General features: G+C 36.2%; 1 protein-coding gene across 2 annotated transcripts in view; it reads right to left on the bottom strand.

The window, feature by feature from the left end:
• Positions 1–14034, bottom strand: part of LOC110673705 (uncharacterized) — a 52380-nt gene that overhangs the window by 17551 nt on the left and 20795 nt on the right. For both annotated transcript variants that reach the window (XM_021836862.2, XM_058133214.1), the window contains exons 7-11: positions 10983–11081; positions 10513–10629; positions 10272–10387; positions 10035–10134; positions 395–753 (exon numbers count right to left, since the gene is read on the bottom strand). In XM_021836862.2, the coding sequence (XP_021692554.2) occupies positions 395–753; positions 10035–10134; positions 10272–10387; positions 10513–10629; positions 10983–11081 (791 nt within the window). The remainder of the gene's footprint in view (positions 1–394; positions 754–10034; positions 10135–10271; positions 10388–10512; positions 10630–10982; positions 11082–14034) is intronic.

Genomic DNA, 14034 nt, shown 5'->3' with positions numbered 1-14034 from the left:
GGCTTATTTGTTTGTTAAGGACTTATTTGATCCTTTTTAAAATTTGAAAGGCTTGTTCAAATCTCAAAAAAGTTTAAGGACTTGTATAACTATTGGCTCATACTTTAAGGGCCACAATAGGCCTTTTGCAAGGGAGGAAAAATAAATAAATAAATGCAACTTCATACATCTCTAAAACATCAATAAGAATAATTAGCTGAAAACTATAAAATGTCATATCAAAAGTTATTTAGAACCATTAATAGTCCACTTTCATAGCTGCCTGCTAATTGCATAAACAATGATGATGTCTGCAGTTCATATTTCAAAATAACAAATAAGAAATAATAAACAAATCACTGCAAAAGTATGTCCACGTCTAATACATCAATAGCATTAAAGAAAAGAAACTTACTTTCCTGAACTGCTTACAGAAAGAACAGAATATGAATCATGTGGAACAGGTGTACTAATGTGCTTCTTAATCTGCTTGACATGCAATGTTTCAGCTGAGTCTCCCTTGTACTTTCCTGTTTCAGATAAGGAACCATTGCTACCAAGAGAGAGATTTGCTGTGTTGGACAATTGAAAGTTTAGTAGATTCAATTCCCTTTCAACTACATAGACAGCTGAATGCTCCCTATTTCCTGATGGCGTTGGCAGAGGAGCTACAGCTGGGAGAGACATGGCATCAAACTCACTAATAATAACACCAATATTGGTTCCAGTAGCAACAAGGTGAGGCTGCAAAGGATGTGCAACCATACAATAAACCTGCAATGTGGACAACCTATGCATATCAAACATTTTTATTCTTTTGGTCCAAGATATCATTATACATTCGACAAAGCATGGGAAAAAAAATTACAGGTAAAGAAGCATGATTTAATGAGATACAATTGCCTTCATTACAAACAAACATGCAAAAGACTACTAGTAGTCAAATGCTAAACTGTAACACATACTGAATTGTAAAACATTAAGATTTCCATCATTCTAGAGTTAGTTTGGAGGCAAGAGTGTATATCAAACCAAATACTAGTGTGAACCAGGCACGAAAAGAAAAAATACAGGTTTGCATCATAAAAGTAAAATTGCCCATGCCATTGCTATGCACTTAACATTATAGGATTTTTTTTTTTAACAAATATTATTTAATTACCAAAAAAATTTGACAGGTAAATTTTGTTCATGCGATGATAACTGTCACATGGTTGCATTTCACTATCGATTGATTCCTTATTTTGGGATTTGTAGGTTCGCTTTCATGAATCCCAAATGCTCATGCTCATAGGGAGACATTTTAATTTGCCTTTTTTTTTTTTTAATTTCAGCATAAATTTTATTATTACAAATATAAAGTTTTTATTATTTTAAGAAAATGGAAATTAATTTTTTTCCTTAAAAAACTAAACTTAGATCTAAATAAAAGTTGTATTCTAACATAAGCCAAACATTAAATTTAGCTACAATTTGATATTGATAAAAAGTTGAAGCATCTCATTGAGCTTTTTGTCCTTTTTACATATAAAGTGAAAAATCAATAAAAGCAAAGCAAGATTACAAAAGAGTAAAAATATAATATAATTAAGTGTTGATACAACAACAATAACAACAACTAAACCTTAATCCAAAACTAAATAGGATCGGCTATATGGATCTTTTTTCACCATTCAACTCTATTAGACACAACAGTTACTAAAGGCACACCTCGAGCATGCATCAAGCTCAAGGCTCACCAGCCTCCATCCGTAACACCTTTACAAGAGAAAGGCAAGCGACATTCACCAAGCACTTGCCTAATGTGCCTAGGCATGTGCCTTATCCCAAGCACAAGGCTCTAGAAAGGCGCAACTTCTTTATTTCCACCTTTGGCGAGCAGTTCCATTGGCAAAAAGTACAACCACTAGACTCAAAATTTACTGGTCTATTACAATCCAATACTGACGCACTAGGAAGTTTTCCAAATTAGTATTGCTAGTGATAATAACTAGTTTCCCAAATATCATCAAACCACCACATCCAGGATTGCATACATTAACGTGTTACCATACATCCATCTTAACATCCATATTTCTGCCACATTCATCTTATGGATATGTCATACCTTAGATGCCCAGCATTTACTCCCATACAACATAACTGATCTGACCAAAGTCCTATAGAACTTATCTTTTACTTTATTAGGGATCACATCATACACCCATCACACTCCTCTATTTCATACATCCTATATTGATCCTATGGGTTACATCCTCATTTAAAGTTTCATCATTCTATATGATAGAATATAAATACTTGAATCGATTACATTTAGGCACCAAAACTCACTTCAAAAATACCCTCGCCTTGCCTCTCACCTAAGGCCATAAGGTACCTTACCCTATCGCCTCTCACCTTAATAACACTAGTGTGAGTCTCATACTGTAGGTGGAGAATCTTTCATAGCAACTATCATAGCAAGTGAAAAGGTATAACACAATCTAAGAGAGGTTCACAATATTTAATGCAAAGACAAAACGGAGTACAAACTGGGACGGGTGGTCTCACTGAAATTAATTTATATTTATCAAGTAACTTTAAATTTATTGACAGCAATGTTTCATCCTTTTCATACTTAAATGGCAAAAACGGTATAAATCACATTTTCTAGTATTATCAAAATTGGCAAAAAAAGTGGTGGTTCCTGTATCAACAGTAGCAGTCAAACAATCTTTAGTGCAAGTAGTTTCATACTAGATGAAAAACGTCATAGTATGGTTACCAAATCTTTAAAGGCACAAAACTTGTTTGAAAGATTAGACGAGTTGATAATCATTAACAAGATCAAATAATGGAGACCACAAATGAGGACTTCACAAGGCAGAGCACAACCACATCCAGACAATCAAAGTTAGTGGAGACCAATTGTATTTAAGGTAAGTGAACTATGAGGGCTTTGATTCTTCTACCCCCAAGAGAATACATAGGCAACTTAATTACCAAATAATTAAGTTCAAGCCCCTTAATTTTTTTCCTTTAACTTTCTTAATTTTTTTCCTTTAACTTTGTAAAATATCTATTTCATTTCCCTTAAATAGTAACAACATTATTTATTTTTTTATGTTGATCAATTTTTATCTTGTTATGGAAAGTCAACCCTAAAATTATATACATAATATTCTTTCTTAATTAGTTAGCATAATTACTGGGATATCCACCCAATTAAAATACTTAATTATAGGATTCTTTGTATATAAATACCTTGTATCTCATTCAAGAAAATACACCAAAAATATTCTCTTCATGATATCAGAGCTAGGTTCCCTAGGCTGAAATTTTTTTTCTTTCTGAATTTTTTTTTTCTCTGGTTCTTCTCCTCCGACAAGTGTTGTATTCTAGGAGAACTTAATAGAGTTATCAGAGTGTCTCACCACCCATCTCAGGAGAAGGCCCAGGTGCCGATTGGCCACCCTTGGAAGTCCGGTGACCGGACTTGAAGCGCATCGCCTTCACGCGCCATTCTTAAGTTCTGATCCCTATTCCACGCGCCGGTGCGTGAATGCACATGTGCCGTCCTCCGGCGACGTGCGACAGTCGCACCTCTTGTCCCACGGTTGCCTCGACTTGGTGATTCTAGTTTCGTGGTTCATTGTTCAGTTTGAGGCATTTCTTTTAGATTTCAAATATTTCTCTCCTTCGGGCAGTTCACTGTTGAGCAATTTCAAGTTCTATTTTCACGGAATTCTTTTGTTTCTAGGTTTTATTGAGTTTGTTTGAATATTGGGATAGAGTTGGTTATTAATCTGTGTTAGAATTTTGTTAATTTCATCTAATGGCAAACAACAAGGCTATTATTTCTAATATGATTCCAATGATGACTAAAATCACAGAATACAAACTTAATGGCTCAAATTACTTAGAGTGGATTAAGACCGTCAAGGTCTATTTACGAAGTATTGACAAGGATGATCTTCTAACTAAAGATCAACCCACTGATGATACAAGGCAAGCTTGGCTTAGGGAAGATGCTCAATTGTTTTTGCAACTTCGGAATTCGATTCATAGTGAGGTAATTAGTTTAATTAATCACTGTAAATTTATTAAGGAATTGATGGATTACTTAGATTTCCTGTATTCTGGTAAAGAAAATATTTCTCGTATTTATGATGTGTGCAAAGCATTCTATCATGCTGAAAAGCAGGATAAGTCTCTCATGGCTTATTTTATGAAATTTAAGAAGAGTATATGAACAACTTAATGTCTTATTGCCCTTTAACCCTGATGAGAAAGTCCAACAGGCTCAACGAAAGCAGATAGCTGTTATAAATTTTCTTGCAGGTCTTCCTTTAGAATATGAGACTGCTAAATCTCAAATCTCATCTAGCTTTGAAATTTCCTCTTTGCATGATACATTCACACGTGTCCTTTGTACAGAAAGTACCCAACTTCCACAAGCTACTAGTAGTGCTCTTATTAGTCAAAATATGAATGGACAATAGAGAAATAAAGGAGGAAATTCAAGCAATAGAAGTAATCAGCGTAATGGGAAAACCAATTCTAATATGGACTCAAAAGGAGCTATTTGTTATTATTGTCATGAGTCTGGTCATACAAAATATAATTGTCTAAAGCTTCAGAGAAAGAATTAACGGTCTTAGATGGCAAACATAGCAATAGATGAGTCTACAGTTGCACCCTCATCTGAGAAAACTATCTTAATATCTGCAGAGAAATATGCACAATTTTTCCAATATCAGGCATCTTTAAAGGCCTCTAATTCCCCTGTCACTACTATCGCTAAGTCAGATAAATCCACTACATGCCTTGTATCTTCCTCATCCAAATGGGTCATTGATTCTGGTGCTACAGATCATATGACAGGTAATTCTAGTCTTCTATCATCTTTTCAATCTCATCCTACCTCCTCTACAGTTACTTTAGCTGATGGTTCTACTTCTTGTGTCATGGGTTCTGGCACTGCAAACCCAACATCATCTATTTCTTTATCATTTGTTTTATGTCTACCTAAATTTTCATTTAATTTGCTTTGAGTTAGTAAACTTACTCGTGCCTTATATTGTTCGGTTTCCTTTTTTTTTATTATTTTTTGTTTCAGGATCTTACAACGGAGCAGATTATTGGTAGAGGATATGAATCCAACGGTCTCTACATCCTAAATAAATATGTACCACAATCTCTTACTTGCTCTAGCACCTTAACTCCACTCGAAATTCATTGTCGTTTAGGCCATCCCTCCCTGGCTACCTTGAATAAGTTATGTCCTCAATTTCAGTGTTTGTCAACCTTAGAGTGTGAGTCATGTCAGTTTGCTAAGCACCATCATTTACCTTCTACACCTAGAGTTAATAAACGGGCTTCGTCCCCTTTTGAGTTAGTTCATTCTGACATATGAGGTCCTAGTTCTATTACTTCTAAAACTGGTTTCAAGTATTTTGTTACATTTGTTGATGATTATTCTCATGTTACTTGGTTATTTTTAATGAAGAATCGTTCGAAATTGTTTTCTATTTTTTGTGCCTTTTGTGCCGAGATTCAAACTCAATTTAATACTTCTGTGAGTATATTGAGAAGTTATAATGCTAAGGAATATCTTTCTGACAACTTTCAAGCCTATATGTCAAAAAAGGGTATTCTTCATCAAACATCTTGTGTTGATATTCCATCCCAGAATGGGGTTGCTGAAAGAAAAAATAGACATCTTCTTGAGGTGGCACAGGCACTCCTTTTTCAAATGAAGGTCCTTGAACAATTTTGGGATGATGTAATTTCTACATCTTGTTTTCTGATTAATCGTATACCATCATCTGTACTTAACGATGACATTCCTTATACCATTTGGTTTCCTTCTAAATTTTTGTTTCCTATTGAACCTCGTATCTTTGGTAGTACTTGTTTTGTAAGAGATGTTCATCCACAAGTTACTAAACTGAATCGAACTAAACTGAATCCTAAGTCTATTAGGTGTCTCTTTCTTGGCTATTCTCGACTTCAAAAAGGGTACAAATGTTTTTCTCCAACCCTTAATCGTTATATTGTGTCTGCTGATGTTACCTTTTTTGAATCTACTCCATTCTTTCCTCTCTCTCCTAATTATGAGAGTCAAGAGGAGGAAGATGATCTGTTAGTCTATTCTGCCCATCCAGTGTCAAGTCCTCAGCCAAGTCCTCAGAATCCTCCTGCACCAACACCTACTCAACCTCATCGTCCGCCTGTTGTTCATGTTTATTCCTGGAGATTAAAGACTCTTGACTCAGATCCTCCACCAGCTTCTTCGTCAGAAGATCCAGTTTCATCCACTGCTCCTCAGTCTGACTTAGATCTTTCCATTGCTCTTCGCAAAGGTAAGCATCAATGTACTTATCCCATCTCTTCCTTTGTATGTTATTTAAGAAAAATTTAAAAATATAAATAGAGTAAGGTGAAAGCAAGTATGTTCCTTTTGTCCTATGAATAGGGAGAGTCCTAATACCAGGTGAATACTATCTAATCGGATAGTTCTATCTTACGAGAAAGTTTGCTATGGCTTTCAACTAATGTGATAGTTTAGCTCCAAGTCTAATTTTCTAAAGTCACAAGTTCCCAAATCGTCCCTACCATAAACAGTAGAGCCTTATTCCACCACTATGATACTAACGGGAGAATTCCACGGGTACCACAGTAGATGGAACAAGTTCCAATCTGAGCAGAAGCCTTCACGGATACTAACAGGGTAAAACCTACGGGTACCGCTACATGACTCCCTCCTATTTCCTAAAAAGGTAAGAAAGCCCGGGTATAAGGCTAAAGTGTGTGAGGACATCGTGTAAGTGATTAGTGTGTGAAGGGACATATTTACCTCTTTCCAGTACCGGGAGGAATTTAGACGAAAATTGCTGTAACAAATAAGATAACCAAAATAAGCAAAATGGTTAGAAATGATAACAATAATCAATATATTAAGAATTTCGAATTTTGTAAGTCAAGCCCCCTAATTACTGTTTTAATTTACATGAGCATAAAATTAAATCTGCTTTTGGACCTCTAAACCAGGGTTAAGGTGAAAAATCCTCAGTGGAGTCGCCAAGCTGTAACAAGGGTTTTGCGATAGCCGGACGAATTCTCACCAAAGTGGGAAAACTGAGGAGACGCCACTTTAATTTTGAGGGAAATTAAAGAAAACCATTTTTTAAAAATTAAAATCCACTTTGAAAACAGAGATTCTAGATTCGGGGTCCATATACGGATGGGGGCGCTATTTCCATTCCTTAAATTGTTGTTGAGGCATTGTCCCACTCTAGCCAGCGTGCCGCAATGGAAGAAGAAATTGTGGCTTTAGATACTAATGGTACTTCAGAATTGATGCATCTGGCTCCAAATAAGAAAGCCATTGGATGTAAATGGGTTTTTACAGTGAAAATGAACCCTGATAGTACTGTGGCTCATCTCAAGGCTCGCCTTGTAACTAAAGGATATGCTCAGACTTATGTAACTGACTACTCTGACACTTTCTCTCCTATTGCTAAACTAGCTTTTGTTCGCTTATTTGTTTCCTTGGCAGCTAGATATGATTAGCCTTTACATCAGTTGGATATCAAAATGCTTTCCTTCATGGTGATCTCCAGGAGGAAGTTTCTATGGAGCAACCACCAGGTTTTGTTGCTCAAGCGAAGTTAGGCAAAGTTTGTAGGCTTCGAAAATCCCTTTATGGCTTAAAACAGAGTCATCGAGCTTGGTTTGGCAAGTTCAATGAGCTAGTTCAGCCGTTTGGTACGCAAAAGAGCAAGTCTGATCATTCAATATTTTTTAGACATTCTAAAGCTGGACTAATCTTACTTATAATATATGTTGATGATATTATCATTACTGAAAATAACTCTGCAGACATTTCTTCACTCAAGTCATTCCTTCAGACTCAGTTTCAAACAAAAGATTTGGGTTTATTGAAATATTTTTTTAAGCATTGAAGTTTCAAGGTGGAAGAAAGGCATCTTCTTATCTCAGAGGAAGTATGTCCTTGATTTATTGGTGGAAACAGGTAAATTAGGTGCCAAACCATGCAGTGCACCAACGACTCCCAATCTTCAGCTCACAGCAGGAGATGAACTATTTGAGGACCCTGAGATGTATAGGAGATTGGTTGCAAACTTAATTATCTCACAGTAACTCGTCCAGATATTGCATATTCAGTTAGTATTGTAAGTCAGTTTATGTCCTCTCCTACTGTTACCCATTGAAAAGCTTTGGGACTTATTTTATGTTACTTGAAGGGTGCTCCAGGTTGTGGTCTCTTATATAACAATTATGGGCACTTAAATATTGAGTGCTTTTCAGATGCAGATGGGACAAGTTCAAAGATTGATAGAAGATCCATTACAGGATATTGTATTTGTTGGAGGAAACTTAGTACCTTGGAGAAGTAAAAAACATACTGTAGTGTCTCGTTCAAGTGCTGAATCAGAATATCAAGCTATGGCCCAAGCTGTGTGTGAAGTAATGTGGACACGTCAGTTATTGGAAGAAGTGGGTCTTGAGACCTCATCTCTTGCCAAACTATGGTATGACAATCAAGCCGCTCTTCATATCGCCTCAAATCCAGTATTTCATGAGCGTACTAAGCATATTGAAATTGATTGTCATTTCCTTCGAGAAAAGATTCAACAGAAGATCATTTCAACAGAGCATGTCAAAACCAGGGAGCAATTAGGAGATATCTTCACAAAAGCTTTGAATAGGGCTCGGGTTAACTACATTTGTAATAAGTTGGGCATGATTAATATCTATGCTCCAACTTGAAGGAGAGTATTATAGAAAGTCAATCCTATAATTATGTACATAATATTCTTTCTTAATTAATTAGCATAATTGTTGGGATATCTTCCCAATTAGAATACTTAATTATAGGATTCTTTGTAAATAAATACCTTGTATCTCATTCAAGAAAATACACAGAAAATATTCTCTTCATATCTATTTGTATAGTTTCATTTTTCTCTAATTTTTATTTTGACTCTTTGCAATAAATATTAGTATATCAATAAAATTTAATGTTCATTTTTTATTCACACACACACACACACACACACATTTACTTCATTAGTTTTTAGTTGTAATTTTGTATTAAATTTTTCATTCATGTTGACTCCAAATTCGTACAGAAACTGGAACAAACCGTGTTGAATTAAGGTCCAACCAAGATTGTAACTGTCAAAAACCAAAACTGCAACTACTTTAAAACAGGCCAAGAATAGGACCGAAACTGCCAATGAACCAAAACCATTCCAAACTGTTTGAAACCAGGCCGATTCTAGCTTAGAATCGGCCATTGGCCAGGTCTATATCCATAGGCTAGCTCCTTGAGGGCGGTACCAAGAGGAGCGAGACCAAGTAAGATGGGCCACCCCATGTAAAGCCAAGTGACAATTGGCCCTGTGAACTTGAATTGAACCCAGTTGCACTTGAAGGGAGCATTAGAATATGACTTGTAAAAACAAGTTGCACATCAGCAATGTATAAGAAAATCAAAGGACATGAGTGTTGGTAAACTAAATCAAAATGGCTTAGGCCATTTTGATGATGGGGAGCTCAATTTCAACTCTAGTTCAGCTTGTAACCCTGTCAGTTTGATGATTCAACTCCTGGATCCGAAATTCTCAACATGCATCAAACCTTGAGGGACTACGTTGTAATTTACCCAAAAAATTTTGCATAGCTAAGCCATTACCATTACATTACAGCCATTACATGCTTATTTTTGTTATCCGTGACTGCAACTAGGAACACAGCCACAATTGCAATTTAAATCCATGATGATGAGTGTTGAATTCATAGTCGACCAAGAACAAATCTCTTTTTTCTTTTTATTTTTGGGGAAAAGGGGGTAGGAGAGTCAAGAATAAGAGAAAAGCAAAATAACTAAATCTAAAATAAAGCTACTTCTTGGGAAAAGAATCTTTCTTATCTCTCCAACCACTAATCATAATAACTGGGAGGCTTTGTTGTGCTACTATCAAGAGATGTTACAGGCCAAACTAAAGTTATAAGACAAAAAAAAAAGACTGAAATTAATTACATACTCTAAGTTTCTTGTTTGGTGCAAGAACTTGAGGAGGGATGAGCGAAGAAAGCTCACATAATGGTCTTGTGAGAGCTGAATAGGTGGGGTGTTCAATAGCCCTGCAAGAAGTTACAAACTAATTTACATTTTGGCATCCACCACACAAATCCAATCATCAATACCCTACTGCCCAAAGGCCAAAGCCATAAAGAAATACAAAACTTGCAACTGACATTGTTAAGAGACAAAATTATACCATATATGAGAATCCTTGACACAAGTTAATATATCAAGGTTCGGAGCTCGAGGATGGCACCAAGAGGCCACACTGTGACAAGCCAGTTTTGGAACAGGCTTAATACGCCGCAACTCCTGCATGCATCGACACATACATAATCAAGATTAAAGAAGGAAAAAAGTAGATCAAGTATATAATAAAATGAAAGAATATAAATGTCAAAGCTATCAATATGAAGTCCTTTCACAAAATACAATACCTTGAAAGAAATTGTGTCCCATATAGCTAATGTCTTATCTGCACCAATGGTAATAAGTTGTGGAGCACCTCCTATCACTCGAGAAAGCTCAACAGCCACGACCCCACCATCATGTGCCTAAAGGTATGGTATATAAACAAAGTATTAAAATTTGCCCTCAATTTCACAAAATAAAGAAGCAGAATGAATTTCACATCTATAAATTGGAAAAATATTAAATTGGTGCATGCATACATATACTACAATACACAAAAAGACTTGGAAAAGAAATTTTAGGTAAAATTTATTGCAACTTTTAAAGTACCATGAGAAATTAAACAGAAAAGCCATTTTAACATGTCTTGACATCAGTGTAGCATGAGTGCTTTCAAATAGTGGAAAGATAAACATGTATGAATATCCATACCAAGGAATGAATTACTTCATTAGATAATGAAAGTGGAGCACATGGTAAGATGAAGGAGGTCAACCTTTAAGCTTAGCTTGGGCACAAGTTCTCGTGAATCTTGACCATGGTCTGCACTCCAAAGTACAAGCAAACCATCACTACCACCTGAGACAAGAAGTGCCTACAATCCAATTTAAGCATAAAATTAGACAAAGCAAGTAGTGACAAATTCACATAAGCAAGAACATGCATGTGCATGTGCATACACAAGGAACATTCCCATAATATTAGATGCAAACTAAAAAAGCATTATGATAAATATAAGTAAAAAGCATGTGTAATGCATGTACATAATGATAAGCATTTATTATTTCACAATAACAAAAATAAGGGAGAACGTGTTAGATGCAATACGATAGGGGCCAAACTTCTAATGAAGCATGTTATAGAAAAGTGATCCCGTAAATGGTAGAAAGAATACGATGAAACAATCCTTCACAAGATAAATTCGTAGAAATTTTTCAATGACTAAACTTGGATTCATGAACTATGTAGACAGCTTAGTTATACCTTCAACTTACTGCACAAATGTTAGAAAACTTGCAACCAAATCCTAAGTATGATGCCTACTACAAAAACCCTATTGTCATCTGATATCAAAGGAATTCTCTTTGTGATGCATCGAATCAGTCTCCCTATTGATCCATCTCAATTTCTCATTACCATCTGCAACAATATTGATATGACCAGCACTGAATTCATCCACAACAAACTAGTCAGAGTCATTTCTAATCAAGTAGCATCCAAATATCATCAATATATATGCTATGCATGCTCGATGTCAAATACCCACAACAATTGCATTTCTAAGGTCCAACTGGCCCAAAATTCAAATATTTGAGGACACACACTCAGTTCTGAAGTCAAATAAAATTATAAAGATCCTTGTTTTGTTGATGATTTTCAAACAAAATATGCTCCAACAATAAGTCAATGAATATCCTGTTAGAAGATACACAGCTGTTACTTAAAATTAGTAATCTCTCTCTCCCCGTGTGATGGCACAATGCATCTACTTTCCATCTGTATCCCTCTAAAACTTGAACTCCTTACTTTATCCCCAAGACAAATTTTGCTTTATTTTCTCCCACTCAGACCTATATAATCTCTCACTTGAAACAAGTTCTTTCTCTATCTCTCACATGTACACAAACTAACTTCTTATGATCACTGTTATGGAAAGTCAATCATTATATTATTTCTGTGTATATTCTGTATTCTGTATTCCTATTTAGGATTTCTTATTTAGGATTTCTTCCTAATTAGTATAACACAATTATAGGAATCAATTGTATATAAATACCCATGTACAGATTAATTGAAATTAAGGAGAATCATCTCTTTCTACATGGTATCAGAGCAGGTCATCTATCTAGGGTGACTATTTGTTCTCACCACCCAACTCAGGAGAGACCTTGGCCGCCGATCGGCCGTTTCGACTCCGATCAACATCGCCAGCGTCGCCTCAATCCCCTCATTCCACCACTGTGTGCTGTTGCCTGATCCAGTACACCATTAAAGGACTTCTGAGGTTTAGCTCTCAGATCCTATTTCGGTATTTGCTTGATTTGTGATTTTGGATTATTTTGCTGCTGTAAGCACTTTGGATTAGTGTTTCGGTTAGTTTTCTTTGTCTCAACAAATGGCAGACAATAAGAATGTTATTTCTGATGTGATTCCGATGATGACTAAGATCACGGAACACAAACTTAATGGTTCGAATTACCTGGAGTGGAGTAAGACTGTTAGGGTCTATTTGCGTAGCATTGATAAGGATGATCACCTTACCAAAGATCCACCTACTGATGATACACAACAAACTTGGCTAAGGGAGGACGCTCGGTTGTTTTTGCAGCTTCGAAACTCGATTCACAGTGAGGTAATTAGTTTAATTAATCACTGTGAATTTGTTAAGGAATTGATGGATTACTTAGATTTTCTGTATTCTGGTAAAGAGAATATCTCCCGTATTTATGATGTTTGTAAGGCATTCTACCGTGCTGAGAAAGAGAATAAGTCTCTCACGGCTTATTTTATGGATTTTAAACGGGTATATAAGGAACTTAATGTATTGTTGCCTTTTAGTTCTGATGTGAAAGTTCAAAGAGCCCAACGGAACAACTGGTGTTATGAGTTTTCTTGCAGCCTTCCTTCGTAGTATGAGATCGCTAAATCTCGATTCTCTCGATTCCGAGATTTCCTCTCTACATGAAACATTCACACGGGTCCTTCGTGCAGAGTACCCAATCGTCACACGCGGTAGTGCTCTTATTAGCCGTAATCCAAATGGACAACAGGTAATAGAAGAGGAAGTAGAGGAGGAATTACAGCAATGTAATCAGCGCAATGGAGAGGCTAGTTCTAATCAGACTCAAGATGAGTCATTTGTTATTATTGTCATGAGCACAGCCATACAAAATATAATTGTCCGCATTCAGAGGAAAAATCGGCGATCACAGATGGCAAATATGGCGTGAGAGGATTTTACGATATCTTCCTCTGAAAACTATTTTGGTATCTGCAGACGATTTTGCACGCTTTTCCCAGATGTCGTGCATCTCTAAAGCCTACGGTTCCCCTATCACTACGATGTTGAGTCGAGTAAATCCACTACATGCCTTGTGTCTTCCTCATCCAAATGGGTTATTGATTCGTGCAACAGATCACATGACGTAATTCTAGTCTTCTATCCGCTTTGACCTAATCCCACTTCCTCATCGTTACTTTAGCCGATGGTTCTACTTCTTGTGTCATGGGTTCTGAATCGAATCCGACTTCACAATTTCTTTGTCATCTGTTTTGTGTTTACCAAATTTCTCTTTTAATCTACTTTCTGTTAGTAAACTTACTCGTACCTTAAATTGTTCGATTTCCTTTTTCCGATCGGTGTTTGTTTCAGGATCTTACGACGGCGATTATTGGTAGAGGAAGTGAGTCAGGTGGTCTCTATATTCTGGAAAATCATGTACCGCGGTCGCTTGTTTGCTCTAGTACCTTAACACCTCTTGAAGCTCATTGTAGATTGGGTCATCCTTCTTTGTCTACCATGAAGAAGTTGTGTCCTCAGTTTCAGT

The sequence above is a fragment of the Hevea brasiliensis genome, chromosome 14 (genome assembly GCF_030052815.1).
Source record: "Hevea brasiliensis isolate MT/VB/25A 57/8 chromosome 14, ASM3005281v1, whole genome shotgun sequence".
In the NCBI taxonomy this organism is placed as follows: domain Eukaryota; kingdom Viridiplantae; phylum Streptophyta; class Magnoliopsida; order Malpighiales; family Euphorbiaceae; genus Hevea; species Hevea brasiliensis.
Note: the sequence above shows the minus strand (reverse complement) of the source record. Positions and strands in the feature narration are given on the sequence as shown.